This window comes from Somniosus microcephalus, chromosome 16 (genome assembly GCF_052327205.1).
Source record: "Somniosus microcephalus isolate GS21.2 chromosome 16, FLI_Smic_1.0, whole genome shotgun sequence".
Taxonomy (NCBI): domain Eukaryota; kingdom Metazoa; phylum Chordata; class Chondrichthyes; order Squaliformes; family Somniosidae; genus Somniosus; species Somniosus microcephalus.
Window position 1 is genome coordinate 47,369,222 of NC_141002.1, and position 27,325 is coordinate 47,396,546.

Here is a 27,325-nt window from a genome sequence, read left to right on the forward strand (position 1 = left end):
GGATGTAACTGGCAAAATAGATAAGGGAGAACCAGTGGATATGGTGTATTTGGACTTTCAGAAGGCTTTTGATAAGGTCCTGCATAAGAGATTAGCATGTAAAGTTAAGGCACATGGGATTGGCGGCAAGGTATTGACTTGGATAGAGAACTGGTTGGCAGACAGAAAGCAAAGAGTTGGAATAAACGGGTCTTTTTCCAAGTGGCAGGCAGTGACTAGTGGGGTACCGCAGGGATCGGTCCTAGGACCCCAGCTATTCACAATATATATTAATGATCTAGACGAGGGAACTAGATGTAATATCTCCAAGTTTGCAGATGACACAATGCTGGGTGGACGTGTGTGCTGTGGAGGAGGATGCCGAGAAACTCCAGTATAATTTGGACAGGTTGGGCGATTGGGCAGATGCATGGCAGATGCAGTATAATGTGGATAAATGCGAGGATATCCACTTTGGTGTCAAAAACAGGAAGGCAGATTATTATCTGAATGGCAATAGATTGGGAGAAGGGGGAGTGCAACGAGAACTGGGTGTCCTTCAGCACCAGTCGCTGAAGGTAAGCATGCAGGTGCAGCAGGCGGTTAAAAAGGCAAATGGTATGTTGGCCTTCGTAGCGAGAGGGTTCGAGTAGAGGAACAAGGATGTCTTGCTGCAGTTGTACAGGGCCTTGGTGAGACCACATCTTGAGTATTGTGTGCAGTTTTGGTCACCTTATCTGAAGAAGGATGTTCTTGCCATGGAGGGAGTGCAGCGAAGATTCACCAGGCTGATACCTGGGATGGCAGGAATGACGTATGAAGAGAGATTGGGTCGATTGGGCTTATACTTGCTGGAGTTTAGAAGAATGAGAGGGGATCTCATTGAAACTTATAAAATTCTAACAGGACTAGACAGACTAGATGCAGGAAGGCCGTTCCCGATGGCGGGGGAGTCCAGAACCAGGGGTCACAGTTTAAGGATAAGCCATTTGGACTGAGATGAGGAATTTCTTCACCCAGAGAGCGGTGAACCTGTGGAATTTTCTACCATTCTTATTTTTATGCCAAACAGGGATGAACAAATTCTGTAGTTCATCCATGCGATCTTTAAATGTTTGCCATTGCCTATTCACCGTCAACCCTTTAAGTAACATTCCCCAATCCATCCTAGCCAACTTGCGCCTCATACCATCGTAGTTTTTTATTTAAATTCAGTACCCAAGTCTCTGAATCAACTACTTCACTCTCCATCTTAATGAAGAATTCTATCATATTATGATCGCTCCTCCCCAAGGGGCCTCGCACAACAAGATTGCTAATTAATCCTTTCTCATTACATAATACCCAGTCTAAGATGGCCTGATCTGTAGTTGGTTCCTCGACAGATTGGTCCAGGAAACCATCCCATATACACTCTAGGAATTCCTCCTCCACAGTATTGTTACTAATTTGGTTAGACCAATCTATATGTAGATTAAAGTCACCCATGATAACTGCTGTGCCCTTATTGCGTGCATCTCTAATTTCCCATTTAATGCCATCCCCAACCTCAGCATTACTGTTTGGGGGTCTGTATACAACTCCCACTAATGTTTTCTGCCCCTTGGTATTTCTCAGCTCTACCCATACAGATTCCACATCATCAGAGCTAATATCCTTCCTTACTATTGTGTTAACCTCTTTAACCAGCAATGCTACTGTGGTGTATGTGCCTTTAAGAGCACCTGTGTACTGTAATGCCGGTAGTGGCCACTCGGGCTATATAAGCCTGTATAGTGTCTTGTATCTGTTAGTTCACCTCCAGACTTTGTTCAGTAAACACCTGTTAAACCAACACCTGCATTCCGTGTCTCCATTAACACACGGATACAACAGTGGCGACGAATTGGAAACGGACTTACCTGCAATTCGGCAGCACCTCAAGGAGATCGATTCCTCAGACGAAAGTCGAAGAAAAAAAAAAGGGAAAAAAAAAACTGGTTTCACCAGCTAGCCGGGCTGGTGGCAGGTACTGCAATAATCCTTCCTGGGTGGCGGGCTGTGGCTCGATCGGCTGGCTCTGCAACGGGGCCTAGCAGCGAAGGCGGAGGCAAACAGAGACGGAGGGTGGAGCACTCGGGAGACGGCCAGCGCTGCAAAGCAGGTCGGCGTTCGGACCAAGCAGAGGGAGGGAAAAGTCCCAGAGAGTCCGACGGGAACGAGTCTCCAACTATTAAAAATATCTGTATAAATAAAAACCGCGGAGAACAGCGTTGTCAGCAGCAGCAGCGGCGGGAAAGCGCAGGAGGCGCCATTTTTTCTCTGCAGGGAAGAAAGGAAAGCGCGGGAGGCGCCATTTTCTTTTCAGGATGCCTAAGACTGGCAATATTACTGCTTTCGATAGTGATGTAGAGGATTGGACCACATATGTGGAAAGGGTGGAGGTATATTGCACAGCGAATGAAATAGAAGATGATAAAAAGGCATCGGTACTTCTAAATCTAATGGGCGCAAGGACATACGGGCTGTTACGAAACTTAATCACTCCAGCCAAACCGATGGACAAGAATTTTAAGGAGATTGTTGATACCCTACAGGAGCACTTAAACCCAACACCGCTGCTGATAGCGGAATGATTCAAATTCTTCAGGAGGAATCAGCACAAGAATGAAAGTAACGCTGATTACCTCACCGAATTAAGGAAGCTGTCAAAGCACTGCCAATTCGGAGCAGGACTGGCAGATTCTCTTAGGAGACCGCAGACGAATTTGTCTCGAAGTGAAGGAACACAGAAAAGGCTACTTTCTGAGAAAGATTTAACACTAGACAAGGCTTTCAGTGCAGCTGTATCATACGAAGCAGCAGCAAGAGGAGCTGCAGAGATACAGCAAAAGCCACAGGACTTCGGCACCCATGAAATGACACAGGGTTTCGAGAGATGTTATCGCTGCGGCAGATCCACCCATGACCAGAGGGACTGCTGGTTCAAGGACAAAGCATGCAGGCAATGCGGAAAGATGGGACACATTGCACGTGTATGCCGATCTGGAAACAAAAAATCCACCGACAGAAAAAAAATCAATAAGGAAAAGTACAGAAAGGTACAAATGATGACGGACAGTAGCTCCAAAGACCAGAAGAGCGATAGCGACTCCGGAAACAAGAGATTAAGCTGTCTCAAATTACATAATGTAATTGCCAAAGAAGACTCCCAGACCATTTGGGTTACCCTCACGATAGCGGGGTCCCCAGTTAAAATGGAGCTAGATACAGGATCAGCTCTGACCGTCATAAGTCGACGGGATTACGAGCAGCTATTTCCGCATATACCTTTGAAAGACACATCCATTATCTTGAAAACATATACGGGGCAGAAAGTATACCCCATAGGGAAAATAAGGGTGCCTGTTGTATACAACGGCAAGGAAATACAGAAGTTGTATTTATACGTTCTGCAAGATGGTGGTCCACCGCTGTTGGGACGTGAATGGATCAGGAAGATACGTTTAGACTGGCACTCCATTCAGGCACTGACGGTGACCAGTAAGAAAAAAAATGATGACGTCATACCTGAACGATTAAAAGACATCTTGGCCAACGCCAAAGAAATGTTTCAACAGGAACTAGGAACCTTGAAAGGCGTCACCGCCTCAATAAAAGTGGAAGATGCGACAATTCCCAAGTTTTTTAAGGCAAGGCCGGTGCCATACGCAATTCGTCCAGCAGTCGAGGCAGAGCTGGAGAATTTGGAAAAGGCAGGCGTGTTATCCAAGATAGATTGGAGCGAGTGGGCAACACCCATCGTCCCGGTCATGAATAAAACGTTGAATAATGATAAATCTGAAGAACAGAGAAAACTTCGCATCTGTGGGGACTTCAAGGTGACTGTAAACCCGGTTCTTCACACGGTACAGTATCCTCGGAAGAGGATAGAAGATATTTTCGCCTCACTATCCGGAGGGAAACGTTTCACCAAAATTGACTTGGCACAGGCATATCTACAGATGGAGGTTGAGGAGGCCTCTAAAAAGCGTCTCACGATAAACAAACACAAAGGCCTGTACCAGTACAATCGACTGGTTTTCGGAGTAGCATCAGCTCCAGCTATCTGGCAAAGAGCTATGGAGCAAGTCCTGCAAGGGATTCCGGGGACTCAATGCTACCTAGACGACATCCTTGTAACAGGAGAAAACGACAACGAGCACCTTGCCAATTTGGAGCAGGTGCTCACTAGGCTGAGAGAACGGGGCCTACGAGCAAATCGCCCCAAGTGCGAATTTTTCCAGAAACAAATATCATATTGTGGCCACATAATTAACGAAGAAGGGTTGCATAAGTCACTTGAAAAAATTGAAGCGTCATAAAAGCCCCAACACCTGAAAATGTCTCACGATTAAGGTTGTTCCTGGGATTGATAAATTACTATCGTAAATTTTTACCGAACTTGTCAACTGTTCTGCACCCTCTTAACGAACTTCTACAAACGGGAGTAATTTGGAAATGGAGCGAAGACTGTAAACGTGCCTTCCATAAATGCAAAGGCTTGATCACGTCCAAGGAAGTTTTGGCTCATTACAACCCATCACTGCCAATCAGACTGGCGTGCGATGCATCCCCTTACGGCATAGGAGCGGTATCATCGCATAGATTCCCTGATGGCTCGGAGCGGCCGCTAGCTTTTGCGTCACGCTCATTGAACTCAGCTGAGCGTAACTATGCCCAGATCGACAGGGAAGCACTCAGCCTGATATGGGGAGTGAAGAAATTCAACCATTACCTACACGGACAAAAATTTACCTTGTTGACTGACCATCAACCCCTCGTCTCCATATTCAACCCTAAAAAGGGCGTTCCCATTATGACAGCGCAAAGTCTACAGAGGTGGTCCCTTTTCCTAGGGGCACACCAATATGACATAGAATACAAAGGATCAAAACAGCATGGAAATGCTGACGGTTTATCGCGTCTACCGTTGCCAATGGTAGAAGAGGCACCTACAGTGGACCCAGTGGAGGTGTTCCACTTAACCATAGTGGAATGTCTACCAGTAACAAATTCTACCATTGAAAAGGAAACAAGAAATGACCCGACTCTCACGAGTCTACGATTTAACGGTGAAGGGATGACCAGCACATGGCGAACCACTGTTGCCAGCATTCTCGCAAAGAAGAGAACAGCTGTCAGTGTGCCGATGAACCTTGATGTGTGGATCCAGAGTGGTGATTCCACCCAAACTCCAGGATAAAGTGCTAAAGGAGCTTCACGAGGGGCATCTGGGTGGAGTGAAAATGAAGAACCTAGCCAGAGCATTTGTGTGGTGGCCAGGTATCGATGGAGACATCGAAGAAATGACCAAGGGCTGTCTAGGATGCCAGAAGGTCCAAAACGCCGCACCACAAGCCCCTCTACATCCATGGGAGTGGCCCTCATCTCCATGGCAAAGGGTACATATCGACTTTGCTGGTCCATTTATGGACTCAATGTTCTTAATCGCGGTTGATGCACACTCCAAGTGGCCGGAGGTAATAAAGATGTCCTCCACCACCACGGAAAAAACCATCACAGTATTAAGGACCATATTTGCCAGGAATGGGCTGCCTAAACAGATCTGTTCTGATAATGGACCGCAATTTGTGTCCGAAGAATTCAGGAAGTTCTTAAAAAACAATGGGGTTAAGCACGACACGTCCGCCCCATACCATCCCGCCACCAATGGATTGGCTGAAAGGTTTGTCCAGACCTTCAAGGAGGCCATAAAGGCCATGGGTAATGAAGACATAAAAATACAGCATAAGGTAGATAACTTCTTGTTTGCATACAGGAATGCAACACATGTGGTTACAAACCAAACTCCTGCCATGATGTTTTTCAATAGAAGACTAAGATGCTGGCTGGGTTTGATCAAGCCAAACATCAGAAGGGATGTAGAGAACCGGCAATTTCAAGGCATGAATGAAAGGCCAACTAGAACCTTCCAGATAGGTCAACAAGTTTTGGCCCGGGACTACCGTATCGAGAAATGGCAGCCTGGAACTATTTGCACATGACTAGGACCGCTGATGTATACCGTGGACATTGGAGAAAGCATAATAAGGCGTCATGCTGACCAGATCATAGAGTCATCCGAAAAGGGACAACCTACACCACAACTCTATACGCCTAATGATGAAGCAGAGATACCCATAGTATCTACCTCCGATCCGGTGATACTGGAACCAGATGAACCCGACACTGGCATTCAAGCCGAATCGACCTTGCCAAAAGAACCTACTACACCACCGAAAACTACTACACCACCGAGGCGTTATCCGGACCGAGTCAGGAAGCCTCCAGAGAGACTAACTTATAATTGATTAACTGCAGCAAATGTGTAGATTATTGTTCTTGTAAACATGTTAATTAATGATTACTTAAAAATGTTATGTACTGGTTGTCTGGAAGGGGAGGAATTGTGGTGTATGTGCCTTTAAGAGCCTGTGTACTGTAATGCCGGTAGTGGCCACTCTGGCTATATAAGCCTGTATAGCGTCTTGTATCTGTTAGTTCACCTCCAGACTTTGTTCAGTAAACACCTGTTAAACCAACTCCTGCATTCCGTGTCTCCATTAACACACGGATACAACAGCTACCCCACCACCTTTTCCTTTTTGCCTGTCCTTCCTGAATATTGAATACCCCTGGATGTTGAATTCCCAGCTTTGGTCACCCTGGAGCCATGTCTCCGTAATCCCAATTATATCATATCCGTTTACATCTATTTGCGCAGCTAAGTCATCCACCTTATTACGAAAGCCTTCAGGCTTTAAAAAAAATTTTTTTTAAAACACTCTTAGACCTTTTAGAATTATTGTTTACTGCGGCCATGTTTGATTTACACCCTTGATTTCTCTAACTTCCACTTTTGCTTTTCTCCTTCCTGTCTTTTGCTTCTATCCTTGCTTCCCTTTCCTCTGTCTCCCTGCACAGGTTCCCAAAACCCTGCCATTTTAGTTTAAACCTCCCCAATAGCACTAGCAAATACTCCCCCTAGGACATCGGTCCCGGTCCTGCCCAGGTGCAAACCGTCCAGTTTGTACTGGTCCCACCTCCCCCAGAACCAGTTCCAATGTCCCAGGAATTTGAATCCCTCCCCCTTGCACCATTCTTCTAGCCACGTATTCAACTGAAATATCCTTCTATTTCTACTCTGACTAGCACGTGGCACTGGTAGCAATCCTGAGATTACTACCTTTGAGGTCCTATTTTTTAATTTACCTCCTAACTCCCTATATTCAGCTTTTAGGACCTCATCCCGTTTTTTACCTCTATCGTTGGTACTTATATGCACCAGGACAACTGGCTGTTCACCCTCCCCCTCCAGAATGCTCTGCAGCTGCTCCGAGACATCCTTGACCCTTGCACTAGGGAGGCAACATACCATCCTGGAGTCTCATTTGCGGCCGCAGAAATGCCTATCTATTCCCCTTACAATAGAATCCCCGATCACTATAGCTCTCCCGCTCTTTTTCCTCCTGTCCCGTGCAGCAGGACCACCCATGGTGCCAGGACGTTGGTTGCTGCTGCCTTCCCCCGATAAGCCATCCTCCCCAACCATATCCAAAGCTGTATATCTGTTTGCGAGGGGGATGGCCACGGGGGACCCCTGCACTACCTGCCTGCACCTACTACTCTGCCTGGCGGTCACCCATTCATTTCCTGCTTGTGCAGCCTTTACCTGCGGTGTGACCAACTGATTAAACATGATATCCACGACGTCCTCAGCATCGCGAATGCTCCAGTATGTATCCATTCGCAGCTCCAGCGCCGCAATGTGGTCTGCCAGTAGCTGCAGCTGGATACACTTCCCGCACACATGGTCGTCAGGGACACAGGAAGTATCCCTGATTTCCCACATAGTGCAGGAGGAGCATGCCACGGGGCCGAGCTTTGCTGCTATGACTTACCCTTTAATTAATTTAAATTAAATCAATACCACCAATTATACTACAATTAAATGATCTACTCAAGGGCCCTTGTTTCCTAGCACTCCCCGCTACACAGCAGAGACCTTAGAAACTATAACCACAAAATTATGACCATCTAAACTTTATAAACTATGAACCTTAACTGTAAAACTATATAGTATAAATACTCACCTGGCCGTACTCACCCAATCAGCTGCTTCCTCCTGCCCGCATCACATTTTGAAGCGTGACGTGGCTCTGGAACGCCACCGCCGGTCTGCGAGATTGTTAAGCCTGTGAAAAAAAGCCCGCAAAAGTGAGTTTGAATACTCACTAAACCTCCGCTCTCACCGCTCCCAACAATGGCCTTTTGAAAAAAAGCTCTCAAAAGCGAGTTTAAATACTCACTGAACCTCTGCTCTCACCGCTCCCGACAATGGCCTGTGGAAAAAAAGCCCGTGAAAGTGAGTTTAAATACTCACTGACCTTCCACTCTCACCGCTCCCTATATCGTTGGTACCTATATGCACCACGCCCCCAGAATGCCCTGCAGCCGCTCTCACTTTCTAAAATGCATACAATACATTGAAACCAACATTTTGGGGCATTTTTCTAAGTGACTGTCTAGTATTTATCTTAGCAATAAATTAGATTTAAACTTTTGAAATGTCACTTGCCGTCAATCTTCAAGGGTGGGAATTCTGGACACGTTTCCTTATAATATGCTGAACACATACTGAATAGTTTGCCAAAATTGTGTGATTTGGCTCATAAGTTTTTTAAAATTCATTCATGGGATGTGGGTGTCCCTGGCAAGTCCAGCATTTATTGCCCATCCCTAATTGCCCTTGAGAAGGTGGTGGTGAGCTACCTTCTTGAACCGCTGCAGTCCATGAGATGAAGGTACTCCCACAGTGCTGTTAGGGAGGGAGTTCTAGGATTTTTGACCCAGCAACGATGAAGGATCGGTGATATATTTCCAAATCAGGATGGTGTGTAACTTGGAGGTGGTGGTGTTCCCATGTGCCTGCTGCCTTGTCCTTCTAGGTGGTAGAGGTCATGGGTACACTTAGAGATGATGCCAACCATGAATAAAAGTTAATGAAGCAGACAGCATTCACTTAAAAAGCCCACAAAACTCAATCCATTGAGCTTTCAACATTTTTCCACTAGTTAATCGCTTAGATTGCAAAAAGTACAAAATATCAACCAATAAAAATAAAATTCTTAGCTTTGGCTGGAGTAGAGATGGGGGTAAGATAATTCTAATTTTCAAAAAATTATACATTGGTTCTGTTTGTTTAGAAACATTTCAACACAAAGACTCATCCATTTCCTTTGTCTCTATAAAGAATGGCTGGTGAATTGCATTATCTGTGATTGATGGACAGCTTCATGGACCTAATAGGTCTTCTCATCTTTTATTTCTATTTACAAAAGAGCACAAATGTAACTCTTGACAGCTTCAAACCCAAATGGATTACAAATGTCTTATCTCAAAGGGACTTAGAATCATTGAATCATTGAAACTTACAGCACAGAAGGAGGCCATTTGACGTATCGTCCCTGTGCTGGCTTTTGAAAGAGCAGTCGTGCTTAGTCCCAAACCCCTGCTTTTTGTTTGTAACCCTGCAAGTTCTTCATCCTCACATATCCGTCCAACTCATTTAAAATTATTTATGTACTCAGCTTCCACGACCTTTTCAGGTAGAGATTTCCAGACCCCACCAACTTTCCGAATGAAAAAAATTCTCTTCATCTCTCCTCTAGATCTTTTGTCAATGATTTTAAATCTATGACTGCTATAGTTATTGACCCACTCACCAGAGGGAATAGTTTGTCGCTATCTAAACCTTTCATGATCTTGAAAACCTCTATTAGGTCACCTCTTAACCTTCTCTGTTCCAAGGAGAACAATCTTAACTTTTCCAATCTTTCCTCATAACTGAAGTTCCTCATACCTGGTAACATCTTGGTAAACCTCCTCTGTACCCTTTCTAAGGCCTTTACATCTTTCCTGAAGTCCACAAGTCTCCATCTGAGGCCTAATCAATGATTTATAAAGTTCTAGCATGATCTCTTTCCTTTTATATTCTATGCCTCTATTTATAAATCCAAGTAACCCATCTGCTTTGTTAACCACCTTATCAACGTGCCCTGCCACCTTTAAGGATTTGTGTATTTGGACACAGAGGTCTCTCTGCTCATTTACACTTTTCAAAATCATGCCATTTATAGTAAACTGTCTTTCCATATTAGTCTTCCCAAAGTGTATCACTTCACATTTCTCCGCATTGAACTCCATCTGCTATGCTTCTGTCCATTTAACCATCCTGTCTATGTCATCCTGAAGTCTACAACTATCTTCATCACTTTCTACTATATTGCTAAGTTTCGTATCATCTGCAAACTTTATAATGCTGCTCCCTACACCAGAGTCTAGGTCGTTTATAAAAATTGAAAAGAGTAATGGAATCAAAACTGATTTCTTTACTTTTCTAATGATATGGCATCTTCCACACATTACTGGAGCAGGCTGGCCACGTTTACCTGAGGAAAATCATATACAGAACAACATCCTTTTAAGATAGTTTTGACATCAGTCCATATATTTTGATGGATTTTGATTAAAATGAATACCAACTAAAATTTTCTTTTGGCTTCCACTCAATTACTTGAGTCGGGCGGAGGCAGCACAGCACAACGAGCAGCAGCAGCAGCCACGACGTCCCGCTGCAGCACGTCGGCCGGTAGCTCCATGGCGGGAAGCTCGCAGTCCGACTGGGAGAAGGGGAGCCGGGCATGGCGGCCAGAGATCGGATCGCGAGCAGGAAAGCAGGCCAACACTTGCAGCCGGCAACAGTGAGGAGGAGGACGGAGCGGCTGAGGGACATCGTGCTCCCACTGCCACTGGAAGCCACTGTATTGACTTTCTGAACGCGGCGCTGTATGATTAGCTGACGCATCCCTACGGGGAGTAAGCATTCCATTGTAATTGTACTTGTACTGGTTACATATGGCAAATAAAATTGAACTGATAATTGATTGGGACCATATGCCAATCCAGAAAAAGGAAAGATAACATACGAAACTCCCCACAACACCCGAGGATGTGGCCAGTTGTATAGACAATAGCATACCACTTAAAGAATTATGGCAACCCTACAAGGCAACAAATACAGAAACATTGATTTCCAAGAAAAGGAAAGATTCCAGCCTTGTAAGCTGATTTGCCTGTGGCCTTTGAGCAGAATCAAGGGAATATGATTTTTTTTGCTGTTGCAGATAAATTGATGGACATTCTGGATATGTCTGGACTATATTCACTGTCAATTTTTGTGTCATGAAGTTGTTCAACAGATCTATTAAGGGTCTTGGCTCTCATGTTGTCCATTCTGGCCCAATATTGCAACAGAATTGTGACCCTGTAGTTCAGGCACCAGAGCAAGCAGCGTCACGTCCCTGGACAACAAATGGACTGAGAGAGAATTAATATACAGCTGTGTTGTCTATTAAGATATGCACCTACTTACCCTGCACCAGATGGAAAATATTCAAAGCCACATGTACAACTCAGTTCATAGTTTGTCGATGTACTAATTAGATTCATCTTCAGTCGACTGAATTCATTTATTTGTCCTGAGTGACCTTTCCACAAGGAAATCTGTAAACTATGATACCCCGTCACGGTTGCAATGGCACTCACTGTTTAGACTCACACATGAAGGCATGAAGAAAATGTCTAACCATTCCATGCTCCTATTGTGCCACCACATTGTAAATTAAACCCAAGCGTAATATCACTCATTGGTTTAGTTACTGAGTAAACTACTGATGATTTTTTTCTCCTTTGTGTTAGTTTTAATGAAACTGTAAACATGTTCAAAATAGAGGAAAATATGGGGCATAATTCTAATTTTGAAACATGTGTCTTTTGGTGATGTTGATGTGCACTGTACTGTCTGCAGGAAACATTGAGGGAAGTCTGGTTAGGCTGTATTACACCTTGGCCTGCATGAAAATGAAAACTAGAAAATGGGGTGATTCCAGCCAGATTGGACTATGGTACATATTTTCTTCCAGAGTCAGCAGATAAATGGCAAATGAAATTCAGTATAGCAAAATGTGAAGTGGTTCATTTTTGTGGAATAAGGAGGCCACTTATTCTTTGGAAGGTAAGAATCTAAATGGGGTAGAGGAACAGAGATCTGGATATAGATACATAAAATGCTAAAACAAGCAAAACAAGTTGATAAGGCCATAAAGAGTACAAAGAAAGACTGGGGTTCATTTCTAGATGAACAGAATACAAAAGCAGGGAGGTATTGTTATATTTATAAGGAACCTTGGTTAGACCACACTTGGAATACTGTGTGAAGTTCTGGTCTCCATACTACTAAAAAGATTTACAAAGATGATACCAAAATTGAAAGGATGCAACTTTCAGGAAAGATTGAGCAGGCTAGGACTTTTTTCTCTGGAAAACAGAAAAGACTAAGGAGACTTGATAGAGGTCTTTAACGTTATGAAGGAGTTCGATAGGTAGACTTGAATAAACTCTTTCCACTTTTGGGTGAGTCCAGAATAAGGGGGGCCTAAATGTAAGATATCCAGTAACAAATCAAATACAGAATTTAGGAGGAATTTCTTTAGGGAGTGATGTGAAGGTGGAACTCGCTGCCACATGGAGTGGTTGAAGCAGTTAGCATTGACACCTTTAATGGGAGGTTTGCTGCATAAATGTCAGTCCCTCTGTTAATCTGTTTGATTGTAACAAATGGCAGAAGATCATCTACCTTGGTTGCCATATTTCCACGAGTGGAGGACCCGTCAGATAGTCAGTGAACCACACCACAAAAGACAGGGGCAAAATCTAAGGGCACCCTTTGCTGATGGTCTCCTAACCACAAGTAACAAAATGATGCATCCCATATAGTTCTGAAGTATTGCTACTTGGAAACTGTGAAGATGGCCTTTCACTTGAATATACTGTAGGAAGGGGAGGTAGGGGAATGTGTTTGGGGCCTGCTCCTTAGGGTAACATGCCAATCACTCATTGAACTACATCCAGATCTAGAAAAACATGCTGAATGCATAAAGCCCTGCTTCAAGGCACAGAATGGTAGCTGTACTTCAGATAAAGCCTCCAGACAGGAAAGCCTGACCATTGCTGGAAAATCCTGAAAATGTCAATCTGGGAATCGCTCAACGGTTCAATTTTTTTCCATTTGTTCATAGGCTGTGGGCGTCACGGGCAAGGCCAGCATTTATTGCCCATCCTTAATTGCCCTTGAGACGGTGGTGGTGAGCCGCCTTCTTGAACCACTGCAGTCCATGTGATGAAGATACTCCCATAGTGTTGTTAGGGAGGGAGATCCAAGATTTTGACCCAGCAATGAAGGAACTGCGATATATTTCCAAGTCAGGAATGGTGTGTGATTTGGAGGTAGTGGTGTTCCTATACTCCTGCTGCCCTTGTCCTTCTAAGTGGAAGAGGTCACAGGTTTGGGAGGTACTGTCAAATAAGCCTTGGCAAGTTGCTGCAGTGCATCTTGTAGATGGTACACATTACAGCCACGGTGTGCTGGTAGTGGAGGGAGTGAATGTTTAAGGTGGTGGATGGGGTACCAATCAAGCAGGCTGCTTTGTCCTGGATGGTGTCGAGCTTCTAAAGTGTTGTTGGAGCTGCACTCATCCAGGCAAGTGGAAAGTATTCCATCACACTCCTGACTTGTGCCTTGTATATATGGTGGAAAGGCTTTAGGGAGTCAGGAGGAGAGACACACTGCAGAATACTGTCGAAATCTCGACTCCGAGTAAGACCCTGAAACACAAGCAGTACCGTCAGATTGTTAGTTTAATTTTTACTTGCACAAGGGGAGAGCTGCCTGGACAAAGGCTAGGCCAACATCTCCACCAAACATCAGTGAATGCAGCATATTTATACACTCAAACAAGCAAGCGTTCCATAAATCACGTGTAATGGTATTGTATCATTTTAAACACATTAAGAGTTTGCACAAGGACAATCAAAAGGTCAGCAGGACAGAAATATCTCCAGACAAGGTTAGTTAATCATATATTCTGTCAGGAGGTTGTGTCTGAATCTAGTTACCAAAATGATTTACTTACTCATGTCTGATCATCTTGTTACCGAGATGATTAGCTTACTCAATAGTTTTGCTTCTTTGTCTAGCGACAATCATTAATAGTTTATCTATTCTATAGCCTTATGCCTCCCTTGTGCTAGTGAGTCAATTATAGCTGTTATCACATCCTCAATGTGGGTGGGTATTATGAAAGATCTCTTGGTCCTGGACACGTTGTGACACATTTACTTTTTTTTGCTTTAGCTACAACCTAAGCAAGTTTGTTCTTTTACTTGGCCATTTTATTCTACCCAGCATGCTAAGTATAATGTCAATTTCCACATTCCTCCCTTTTGTCCTAACTAGGACAATAATCTAATCAGATCTGGATTCTTCGGAGCCTTTCTAACTCCATGGCTTCTGCCTTTTCTGAATTTTGTTGAAACAGCCAATATGCCATTTTATTGGAATTAAAGGGGATAGGTCTTAATGGAATTCCTCCCTTCGTACGGATGGGCACCTGTGTGCATACCCAACAACTGGAGGCATTAGTTCCCCTAGCATAAGTGTAAGACATATACAAAAAGGTGTTTACATGCAATTCGGGCATTACAGGTATTATAAGTGTCACAAGGAAACATAGTCCTAACGTCCATTTCCATTTACTGATGGGGTTGGCAATTCCTCTTCCTCGGGTTCTGGGGCTCTTTTGCAGTGCGAGGCGTGGATCCATGTTGGTCTCTCTTTCACCTTTACAGCAGTGTTGGTGGTTAACAGGATCTGGGACGGACCCTCAAATCTTGGGTGAAGGCTACTCTTTCTCTTGAACACCTTTATGTAGACGAACTCGCCGGGCTCCAAGCTATGGCATCTTCCTTCGGCAGGGTCAACTTGGGCTTCTTTTACCTGTGAATGGAAACTAGAAATACATTTTGTTAGAGCAATGCAATAGTTTAGCATATTTTCTTCCATTTTGTGAATGTCCATTTGTTTAGCAGTAAACGGTGCGGAAAAAGGCAATCGTTGGGGACGTCCCATGATGATTTCATGTGGTGATAATCCTGTTGTTCTGTTTGTTGCTGACCGCATTACCATCAATGCTAGGGGTAACAGTTCGACCCATTTGAGTCCAGTCTCATCACATAGCTTAGCTAACTTATTTTTCAACATTCCATTATATCGCTCCACCAGCCCAGCTGACTGTGGATGATAGCTGCAGTGAAAATGCTGATTGATTTGCAAAGCCTTACACATCTCTCGCATAATTGTCCCAGTAAAATGTGACCCATTGTCACTCGAGAGTTGTACAGGTATACCGAATTGTGGTACAATTTCCTTTAACAAATGTTTAGCGACGGTAACAGTGTCATTCTTTTTACGTGGAAAAGCTTCAACCCATTTAGAAAACACATCTATAATATCTAATACATACTTAAAACCCATACATGCGGGTAATTCAATAAAATCCATTTGCAAATTCACAAAAGGTCCTGTTGGATTTGGGTGGGTGGCAGACTGTACCTTCTCCGTTTTTCCCGGATTCATCGTCTGACAGGTAGTACACTTTTCACTAATTTGTTTTGCAATTGCCAAAATACCCGGTGCATACCATGTCTGTGCGGTATAGTCTGCCATCCCCCCTTTGCCCGCAAGTGTGAAAGTATGAACACAGCGGGCAATCCATGGGAGCAAAGATCTGGGTGCCACCACGTGGCCGTCATGGTGAACCCACACTCCCTTAGGTGTTTTATCACATTGATCTTGTGCCCAGGCTAACACCTCCTCAGTACTGGCCTGTGACTGAAAGGCCAATACATCATCCAATGTGGGCGGCAAATCAACAGGTTTTGTGTTTTTAAGAACATAGGCTGACACCTGGGAACCTGTATTTGACAAAGCAGCACCTTTTGCAGCCCCGTCATTGCCCAATGCAATTTGGTCCTGATTGCCTGTGTGTGCTTGACATTTAATAATAGCAATTTTACGTGGACACTGGACAGCACGTAAAAGATTGTCAACTTGTTCTGCATTCTTGATCGTTGAGCCTGCGGAGGTCAAGTAACCCCTAAATTTCCAGATCTGTCCATAATCATGGGCAACTCCAAAGGCATACCTTGAATCTGTATAAATATTAACAGTTTTGTCTGTGGCCAAGATACATGCTCTTGTGAGCGCGAATAGTTGTGCTGAAAAGGAGTTTGGTAACGACATTGCCTCTACAGTTGAATTGTCCGTTGTGATGGCGTAGCCAGTGCAGGAAGTACCTTTGTCATCTCGGAGGGCTGAGCCATCGACGAAATATATGAAATCTGGATTTTCTAGCTGTGTTTCACTTAAGTCCACTCGGGGTTTGGTGACCAGCTGGGTTACCGTCTCACAGCAGTGGGGTGTGCCATCCTCAATGGTCGGGAGGAGCGTAGCTGGATTTAGGGTTGCGCATCGCTTTATGGTCAAGTTTGAATTGGACAGTAATTCTACCTCGTACTTAATGGTACGTGATGTTAGGTGTTGAGTGGCGTATTTGGTTAACAGCACCTCGACAGTGTGGGACATGTAATACTGTATGATGATTTAGAGTCACAGTTTGTGCTTGTTGTACAGCATAGTAAGCGGTGGCGAGTGCGGGCAGGCATCCCGGCAGACTGACTTCTTGTTGGTATTATAATGCCCTGGTCAAGTAAGGACTTGATTACTGGTTCAATGCCTTGTTCTACTGCTTGGGAGAGAGGATATTGTGCCTTTCTTGGGAGTGGGACTGCAGGATTGCGGGTAACCTTGTAGGGTTGTGCAGTTAACATCTTTCCGACCTCATTGGGGTGGCTAGACCATACTTGCTTGGGGATTTGACTCAGAAGTTTCTCTACTTCTGGTAGGAACGGGAAGTTATGGATGTCCAACACCCTTGCCTCAAATTTGCCTTCGAACAGCAGGCTTGTCTGCAATTCCACCCCGTATCCCTGCTTTTCTTCATACTGGACCAAGGTACCCTGAGGCACTTGCCACTCTTTTTCTATTCCTAGTCCTCCCATTCTTTTAACCATTGTTCCCAAGTCCCTTGGTGCATGTCCTTGTGCCACCGCTAGGGTGCAATGTGGTTTACTGTCTTTTTCTTCAAACAGGTCCCATGCTTCCATGGGTAAAAGAACAGCGGCGGTTATGCCTTCGGGACCAATTAAAATTTTCCGAATTTTCTGCAAATATCTGTGTTGCAGAACGGGCTTATAATATCTTTTGTGGTATTTGTCCATTCCTGTCTCATCATAAAAGGCTGTGCAGTGGGGCTCTGTATGCCAATAGTCCAAATGCAATTCTTTCTGGTATTCGGACGCCGATCTAAGGACAAATTGGAGGGAGCCTATAATAGTTGACAATGTTTTGTTAAGACCATCTTCACAAATCTGCCATGCGTATAGGACCGGGGACAATTTGATCTGTAGTGGGTGCATACCACATCTGTCTACGGGAACATGGACTTCAAGTCTTTTTTCAGAGCAAAAAATCGTTGCCTTCATTTTGCATAATAAGTCTCTTCCTAATAAATTCACTGGTACTTCTTGAGACATTAAAAAGGTATGTTGATTCCTGTAATTATCTACTTGCACATTGAGGAGTTCTGACCAAGTCATGGTCTGAGTAACTCCTGACACTCCTAAGCAACTGGCACTACACAAAATTCCTTCTGCATATTGTTTTGTCAATACTGAATTGGTGGCTCCCGTATCTACCAGAAAAGGAATTTCTTTTCCCTCCATATTGGTTGAAACTGCAGGCAATCGTACTAGGGGTAATTGCTTTTGGGCAATCTGCGGGTCAGGTCCCAGGCGTCACGTTGAATAGGGTAAATTTAAACTTTGTCCACTTTGATTCTGGGTAGCATTTTGTGCTCCCCACTGGTTGTGGACTGAAAAATTCGCTTGAGGGCGGGTGTGAGCCTGCGCTTGGGTAGAATAGTTTCCCTGGGTAAATTCATGACCTTGTCCCCCATTTTGTTGTAATTGCCAGTTTTGACTTTCTTTCTACCACTTCTCCCTGGGTCCCTTTCTAAGAGACACCCCTCGAGACACGTTATTCGGTCTAGATTAAATGTACCATCCGGTGGGAATGGCCTTTTCCCCTTTTTGGTCCATTTTACCCATTTGGGTAAGTCATCTATTGATGTCTGACCACAATTCTGGAGCATGTAACAGGCAGGTGTGCCTTTTTCTGGTGTTTTACTTGCTCTGGCTCCTATTTTTATTGGTTGCGATCCCCTGATCACTTTTTACTCTTTACCAATTTAAGTGTTTCTAAGACCCAACCTCCCCTGTTGAATCCCCTGTTATGTTTTTCCAAGAGCTCACAGACAATAGTAGCACAATAATACAAAGCTAAAAAAAATTACAGAGATGACAAAAATTGCAAAAAACCCAGAGGGGTATACAGATCAAAATTCTTATACTCTAACTAAACAAATAGCCAATTCTCGGTCTGCGTTGTACACCCCTACAGACCGAGTCCTTAACAGTAAAACTTATTACTTTAAAATCCTATCTTTCAAGGATAAGTCCTATCTTTCAAGGACGAGCGTCCCTTTTTTTTTTTACTTTTCCTCTATTTCAAGGATATCTCTCCCGTTCTTTCAAGGGTAATCGTTTCCTTCCTTCAAGAAACAGGGACCTCTACAGACGTCTCCTCTTACCTTCCTTTCAACAATCTGCCCGGCCTGTTTTCAAGGTTCAGGTTTTCAAAATCTGTCTCCCTTTTCTGTCAAGCTGAAAGAGGAAGTGATAAAAATTTCCAACTCAACCCTGAAATGAGTCTTAACAGATCGCAGTACTCTCGCCGAGACAAACAGACTACACTACTGTACTTGTCCAAGGAGGAACCCCTTTGGTGATTAAGCACCACTGATAACTGGCCAGTTAGGGTCTGTTCTTAAAGAGTCATCGTGTTTTTGTCCATTTACTCACCGGTAGGTAGTAAGCGATCTCGGTGGAACCTCCAAGTTTTACTGTCGAAATCTCGACTCCGAGTAAGACTCTAAAACACAAGCAGTACCGTCAGATTGTTAGTTTAATTTTTACTTGCACAAGGGGAGAGCTGCCTGGACAAAGGCTAGGCCAACATCTCCACCGAACATCAGTGAATGCAGCATATTTATACACTCAAACAAGCAAGCGTTCCATAAATCACGTGTAATGGTATTGTATCATTTTAAACACATTAAGAGTTTGCACAAGGACAATCAAAAGGTCAGCAGGACAGAAATATCTCCAGACAAGGTTAGTTAATCATATATTCTGTCAGGAGGTTGTGTCTGAATCTAGTTACCAAAATGATTTACTTACTCATGTCTGATCATCTTGTTACCGAGATGATTAGCTTACTCAATAGTTTTGCTTCTTTGTCTAGCGACAATCATTAATAGTTTATCTATTCTATAGCCTTATGCCTCCCTTGTGCTAGTGAGTCAATTATAGCTGTTATCACATCCTCAATGTGGGTGGGTATTATGAAAGATCTCTTGGTCCTGGACATGTGACACATTTACTTTTTCTTGCTTTAGCTACAACCTAAGCAAGTTTGTTCTTTTACTTGGCCATTTTATTCTACCCAGCATGCTAAGTATAATGTCAATTTCCACAATACCCAGCCTCTGACATGCTCTTGTAGCTACAGTATTTATGTGGCTGGTCCAGTTAAGTTTTTGGTCAATGGTGATGGTAGGGGATTTAGCGATGGTAATACCATTGAACGGTGGCAGCTTAGAGCTGTCAAATAGCTCTTTGATTTTCTCACTGAAGAGGGCCCTCCTACTAAACTACATCTAGAGGAGCTACTGCAATTATTGTATAAAAATGTACAGCCAAGCTGGCTAGCAGAGAATGATCCCATAGGTTATCGGCTTTCCTTGGAACATTTACAGCATCCACCACAGGCTGATGCACTGAGCAGGCTTGGAAGAGATCCTTAAGCAAAGGCAGGTATCGCTCCCTGAATGAACCCAGAGAACTTAATCCCAGCTTGGATCTGGGTTACGTGCTGGTGAAAAAACTTGGCACAATGGTTTAAGGGAATGCAATTTACACCTCAGTCTGGTGCCATTTGCAGCTACCTTAATCAACCAAGCCCTAACTGGTGCCTCTGGCCAGGATTTTGCTTACCTCGGCAGGTCTGGTGCAGGCAAGGTTGGTGGCGGGTCGCAGCCCCACTGCTGGCTCCATCCCACTGCCTAAAATGAATTTACGTTGATAAGGCTGGTTAAGCCTGCCCAGCACATTTCCTGGCCCAATTAGAGGAAGCGAGTCTGGTGACATCATTCACGATGAGTCATCAGCCGGTTTCCGTAAAGGGACCGTGGCCAATTTACTTTTGACGTTTGTGCAGTCAGTGTTCTGCAGCATTGTAGTGCTGCAAACACTGACAATCACTGCAGAGAGATGCAGGGCTGTACCCAGGTTCTTCCATGACTCCCTCCATATGCTTATGGAGGGAGTCACAGCACGCAGGGAGGTTCTCTTCCCTTCCCAAGAGATCAACACAGCCTGCCCGGAGGCACAGGAGGGCAGAAGCAGGGATGGCGTCAGGAGGACCTGGGTGCAGTGAAGCAAACCTTTCAATTATCTCATTAGATCACAAACCATTAGTACAAAGCCACACTCACCTTCATCCTCCTGTGCCTCTCAACACATTCCCATCACTCTGCCTTCCCTACCCTGCTCCTGCACATTCTTACACCAACTTACCTTGGACCTCCACCCATCCCTCTCTATCTACATTATCACATCCCCATCTCACTAGCCTCATCCTAGTGCAATCATACCAACTAACACACACAGGTAGCCACTTGGGTGTTTTATCCCCTGTTCATGTTTCTGTTAATGTGATTTCAAACATTGAAACCTTTATTTTCAACACTTTGCATTCTTGGACAGATTTGTGTGCACCTTTGGAAGTGGCTTAGTGAGTTGAAGTGAATGGCAAGACATAACAGTACCCCCATAATGGTGGTGAGTGTGAAAAGAATGGCTTGGACATTGTTGGGATGCTTTATGGTGTTGGTGTGGGGTAGTGGCAGCCAAGGTGTATAGCATCAAGTGAAGTAAATCTGGCCATGGTGAGGCCATCACTGGCCTCCAGGGCAGCAATGTGCTCGGGTGCCGATGCCCTCTGTCCTGTGCAGCATCAGGTGATTGCGGAGAAGGTTGGTGTTGTTGTTGGTGCTGATCGTGGTTGGATTCGGAGGACCAAGGTGAGACAGTATAAAGGGCACCCATGTTGATGGAATAGATGGCAGGTGAAGTAGAGATGACAGAAGCATCCTGTCAATGGTGAGAGAGTTCTTCCAATGAGGTGATACTGGATGGAGAGTGGAAAGTGGAAAGCCTGCAGAATCTGTGCTGGAAATGGACTGAGAAACAGCTTGTGGCTGAGGAAAGTGGATAGTCTGTCAGGTGGGAGCTTTTCCTGTACATTTGAAGTGGTCAAGTAATCAGCTGGAGCAATGGCCACGGAACTCCTGCCTCAGGTTGACAGACATGGTCCCTGAACAGCGTGATTCCAGTGGCCATGAAGTTAAAGTTAAAAAAGCCCATTAAGTACATTATAATGCGTTTAATTGGGTCGCCTGCTGCTGCCTGTCGGGACTGCTCAATGCCGACAGACCCGACATTGGGAATGGCACATTCCCGACCCACTGTAAAAAAAAAAAACTTTCTCATCTGACCTGCCACCGATCCCGCCCGCTGACACTCCAGAAAATTCTGGCCAATGCTTTTCCTTTTCCTTCTTGGAGTAAATATTAGTTAAAGTGATATCAGCTAAGATAGTTCCCTTAATGCTCTTTTAGAATTAATTTCATTTTGGGCTGTTCCAGTTGGAAGATAGGGGAAAACTCCCATCCTTTCAGTCCAGACAAGATTCAAATCCAGAGCCCAGAGGAGAAAGGACAGTGTTCAAACTCCTAAACCTGCTCGAGTGCAACCTCAGCTTTAAAAACATAAAAGCAAGATCGTAAATTTGTGGAACTGTTAACTCCAGTGGTTAACGAACATGAAGTACAGCAATTAAATGGAGCACAAATTGCTGCAACACAGCATATGACAAATACCATGCTGAAGAGTTTCTTAGAACATCCATGGGCTTTGGACATTAAGACATCAGGGTGCTCACTTAAATAAACTAGCTTTTTGGCTCTTGGTGCTACTTACCCCATTTTAATTACAAATCTGCCTACTTATTTATCTTGTCAATTCATTGAGATACTCTACCCATCATTTAATGTACCATATGTTGTATTATAGATCATCCCTGTTAAGTACACAAGCATCTTGACTTTTTTTTTCAAACCCAGGATACACACAGGACACATACAACATTGTTTAGAGCAAAAGATATTTATTTAGAAAAATGCTGTTTTATACTTGTAATATGACAGTTTAAAGGGCATCTGTTTCAGCTACATTTCCAGAGGTATGGTAACTGGTCTCAAACAGCTTTGGCAATCTATATCATTCCCTCCCACTTACATTGCCAAGATGATTAGTCTCACAACAGCAAACCTCTTCACAAATTCAGACCTCACGTGCAGTTCCACAAAGAGGAAAAAGGGCTAATTTGCATTGTCACATATCCAAGTCATGCCACAATTACTCAGATTCCCATGCTTCCATTAAAAATATTCACTGAATCCTAATATCCTGTAAAGGAGAATAGGAACATGTATGCTAGTTTTCAGTCTGCAAATGAGTTCATGTTGTGCAGATACCATGAAGCCAGAGACTGAGGATGTGGAGTTTAAATATTATAATACAAGGTAGTAGAAATAGGTACATTTGACTGAATCTCATTCATTAATAACTCACAGCATACTCAACTAATCCATCTTAATTAGTTAACAGGTGAGCATTTGTAAAGGAGAGAATGGTGGCAGTTAATCTGCCTAAGTCTGAAAATTTACACACTTAACCTGCAATTGATGAATTTGGTACTTTATGAAAGACTCACTTTGACCATTCCCAAACAGCAGATTAAGTCAGTATCACCAAGAACTCCCTATTCTTAATGTTAGAGTCGAAATGAAATCTGAACTGAAATCAGTCAGATAAACCTGTTACATGATATAAAATGAGACTACTTTTATGAAAAAGGGATAAATAACAAGACTTTGGTAACCCCATAATTTTTTTGTCATTATTTTTATCTAGATTAGATGAAGGATTTAAATAAGCCAACTAACATGGAAATGCCAGTCAGAACAGCCAATAGTTAATAAATAAAAAAAACAACGGTGTTATATGGAACAGCTAACCCCACATTTCTTATGGAATCTGGTAGTGCTAGATTAGGTTTTGTTTTGTTTTTATAAATACCATCAATTCACTTCAACGTGGCAAACAACCTTTTCGAACAGGGTACATACTTAAAGAGGGCATCTTAACAGTAGGATCGCTTTTCAAAATTGAACAACTGAAAATAATTCTGATTAACATCCTTTTCTTTCTGACCTATTTGAGTTTATTTTAAAAATATTTTTGTATAAACCGAGTGCTGATGATGTTATTGATGAGAATTGGTTGGGAGGGAGTTGCTGAGCCATACAGCATGTGGGAACAAATAAGTCCTGAAATAAAGCAGTCTGGTCATCTCAACACTGTATAGATAATTCAGCTCCCTCACAAGCTGGACTCAGTAGCTCCTCCAACCCAGGTTCTCCTGAGCTCTATTAGTATACTATATAAAATTAAAAAAATAGAAAGACAGGAAAAAACCACGGTTGTTAACCATAATTATTTTATACTTTGACTTTTAAAAAGGCCACTGACTGCACGACACCCTCTTTAAAAACAAATGTAGTTATGTGGAGAGAGCATTGTATGGAATAACACAAGTTGTCAGATGAATTAAGGTGTATGTGGTCCCTTGTTGATTTCAGGCTTTTGTGCATGCAAGTGGTCATATCGCTTTCATAACCACCAAGGACAGACACCCATGTTAGGTCAAGTACCTAAACTCAACTCTTATTCCACATGAATAGATACAGCCAGTTGCTATATTTATCCTCCAGCTTATCACCTTGAGTAAAGCAAGTTAATTTAACTTATATTTCATAAGGAACAAGTTTCTTTTAATGCACTACCGACAAGAACTCTGCACAACGTCCAAAGTGAAACTGCACCCAGAATGCCTGGCCTGCCTAAGACATATGGCACTGCCACAACACAGGAAAAGCTACTGTCTAAAAAACAAAGAACAAGACAGTCCAAAATCCACAATGGGTGCTATAGGTCAAATTCATAGTAATCAACATCCATTTCATCATGGAACAAGTCCCACTCATCATCAGAATCTGAAAAGTCATCATCAGGGCCATCTGCCAAAAGCATAAGCAGCACTTCACCAAGCTCAAAAGTGACCATTTCATCATCTTCATAGGAATCAGCATTTTCTCTCTCTTCAATGAAATCCCAAAGATGAGTCCTTCGTTGGTTCTATGACAAAACGTATGTAATTGTAAACAAATTAAAAGTGTCTTAAACAAACATCTCAGCAATATTGAACTGACCGCCAAATAACTATGGGCCAGAAATTGGTGAACGGGGCTTGCCGCGCGTGCAAGCCCCGTATATGCACTTACCCCGCGCTACTGCCGATCAGCTCCAGGGACGCCTGGACTTGGTGTTTGAAAAAGAAGAATCCCGGGCAGCGTATGACGTCACGCCGCCCAGGAGTGCAGCCAGCGCGAAGCCAGGAGCGTGCAGTGCAAGTGAGACACGCCCCTTGAGGTCTCAGTTTCACTGGACACGCCCCCAATGTTTCTGTCAAGCTGCTAAGCATTTTCACATGCAAAGCAGCAGTTTAAATAGGTTTTTGGAAGTTTTTTGAAGATTTTGGTAACTTTTATAAACTTTTTAAAATGTTTACATTATTTTGAGTAATCTGAAGTAGTTTTAAAGAGAATTAAAGCAATTTAAAGACTTTTAAAAGCCCTAAAAGAATTTTTTAAATTCCATTTATTTATTTAGCAATGTCGTCGTCGTACGTGTCTTCACACTGTTCCCTTTGGGGAACTGTATGAAGTGGTGGAAGGATTTATGGCCATGATTAACGCTCATTCCGTGACCATAGCCATCTTTGAACCAGCCATTAGGGCGGTTAGTCCTATGGCGGGAGGGTTTTACAGGCTCCCACAAGCTATACAAGGAGGGGGGGCCACCCACACCCACGGATGCAAATATCCCACTGGATGTCAACCCAGAATTTAGAGCCGGAGCTCCGACTCCACTTGCCGGGACTGTCTGGAGCGGGGTTCGAAACCCTACCCTGATCTGGCCCAGCGGCGGGGATCCTACCGCTATGACAAAGGCCCAATCCGATTAGCAACGTGAAATGGCAGCATAGGGCTCCAGTCACGGGGAGGGAAAAGGCGCAGGAAACGTATGGGTGTCACCTTTTGTGCGGAGTGGGCCTTTTGCGTAGCAGTAAGCATCCCCGCCGCTGGGCCAGAAGGAGTAGGGTTTTGAACCCCACTCCAGACAGTCCCGGCAAGTGGAGTCGGAGCTCCAACTTTAAATTCTGGGTGGACATCCAGCGGGATACTTGCGTCCGTGGGTGTTGGTGGCCCCCCCCCACCCTCAGATGGGTTGTGGGAGCCCGTAAAACCCTCCCGCCATAGGACTAACCACCCTAATGGCTGGTTCAAAGATGGTTACGGTCACGGAATGAGCGTTAATCACGGCCATAAATCCTTCCACCACTTCATACAGTTCCCCAAAGGGAACAGTGTGAGGATACGTACGATGATGACCTCTTGCGCAATGCACCTCCTTGGACCCTCAGTCGCAGATGCGAGGGGGCAAGTCGTGCAATTGTTACATTTTTCATTTTGTTGACATGTAAAATGTTGGCCCAGTAATTCCCTTCCAAATGCGCGAGTACGGTCGGGGTACTTACGCATCTGGCCGGATGAAATGCCGGTTTTCAGCATGCACAGTGCATGTGGGGAAAACCGGCATTTCCTGTCCTCTGAACGAAGGGGTTCAGAGGCAGAACGTGTGCGACTGCACAGGCAGCGCATGCGCAGTATAATTCGCCGCTTTCATTAATGCTTTCAGTGAGGTCAAGCCATTACAACTTACACATGAAAAAAGCATGGGTACAGTTGCTCCAGAGGCTGCGGAGGAAGATATTTATTATCGTGGAGCTTCTGAAAGTATGTATGTCTGTATATATTCCTTTACTTATGTGTATGAATGTATTATTTAATTATGACTTTCAGAGAAAGTAACTTATTGGAAAATCATAATTAAAAACATACATTCATACACATTAGTAAAGGAATATAAAACATACATACATATACGTAAAGGAATATATGTGGACATACATACATAACTCATTCTCACATTCCATTCACACAGCCACAATTGCTCCTTCTACCTACCGTTCTGAAAACCCTTTAAAAAAAAAAAAAATTTTAACTTTAAAACTTACTTAAAATTTCTTAAAATAACTTCCCTCCCTTTCCCAAACAAAAATATTGCATTTCAGAAGCTCCACGATAAAATATATCTTCCTCTGCAGCCAATGAACAACTTTACACTTGCTTTTTTCAAGTGTAACTTCTAAGGACTTACCCTCACTGAATCCATCATTGAAATCCACAAAGTTCACTGCGCAAGCGCTGCCTGTGCAGTCGCACGCGCTGTGAATAGACCTCGGGTCTGGAAATGCCGGCGTTCCCCGCATGCGCTGTTCCTGCTGAACGCCGGCATTTCCAACGGCCAGATGCGTGAGTACCCCGACCGTACTCACGCTTCTGGCCGCGAATTTCTGGCCCATTGTTAGCTGTTGAAAGGGCCACTAGACAAAAAATTTCCTTTCAGCTTATACCACAGTTGCAGAGAAACGGAGAGGATTAGTTCAGGCTCAATATTTTCAGTCTATACAGACACGCCTTCAGACTACTTGCTCTCAGCAAGGCAATGTTCTGACACATTTTTGTTTGTACATGTGCATATTTTGAAGACAGTAGAGATCAAGCAACAATGGAGCAGGGAGGAGGCCAATGGAAAGAAACGGAACCTCAATTTTTGTCTCCAGGTTGTACTGGCGCAAAATTACAGCATAAAAAACCAGTCGGGGGTGCTTCTGGTATAAACCAAGTCGATTTAATTATACAAGTCAACATGAAATATTGAGTTTGAGTAGTAGTTCCAATCCAATCAGATCTCCAAAAGAGTACAATTCTGGTACCACTTTACTAACAATCTCAACCTGTAAGATTTGGGGTTCCAATTGTTTGTATATATTTATAACATAATAACCAAAACAATGCTAAATACATAATTTACATGA

At 43.7% G+C, this 27,325-nt stretch overlaps 2 protein-coding genes and 1 pseudogene across 7 annotated transcripts in view; all 3 read right to left on the reverse strand.

The window, feature by feature from the left end:
- Window positions 1–5,883: 5,883 nt before the first annotated feature.
- Window positions 5,884–9,872, reverse strand: LOC147106127 (uncharacterized; annotated as a pseudogene).
- A 3,868-nt stretch (window positions 9,873–13,740) lies between these two features.
- LOC147106128 (protein NYNRIN-like) lies at window positions 13,741–16,549 on the reverse strand. The gene has a single exon (XM_086008926.1). The coding sequence runs from the start codon at window positions 16,541–16,543 to the stop codon at window positions 14,636–14,638; it is 1,908 nt and encodes a 635-aa protein (XP_085865052.1). The 5' UTR covers window positions 16,544–16,549; the 3' UTR covers window positions 13,741–14,635.
- mkrn1 (makorin, ring finger protein, 1) overlaps window positions 14,822–27,325 on the reverse strand; it is a 106,165-nt gene continuing 93,661 nt past the window's right edge. For 4 of the 6 annotated variants that reach the window (XM_086008927.1, XM_086008928.1, XM_086008929.1 and 1 more), the window contains one exon: window positions 22,347–24,459. In XM_086008927.1, coding sequence (XP_085865053.1) covers window positions 24,250–24,459 — 210 coding nt within the window. In that variant the 3' untranslated portion in view covers window positions 22,347–24,249. Of the gene's footprint in view, window positions 14,910–18,685; window positions 18,742–18,939; window positions 19,010–22,346; window positions 24,460–27,325 lie in introns of those variants that run through there. The other 2 variants (XM_086008931.1, XM_086008932.1) reach the window with 2 other exon arrangements.

Bases quoted from the DNA above. Each gene is read 5' to 3' on its own strand.
- LOC147106128 (XM_086008926.1), bottom strand. From the start codon at position 16,543: ATGTCCCACACTGTCGAGGTGCTGTTAACCAAATACGCCACTCAACAC.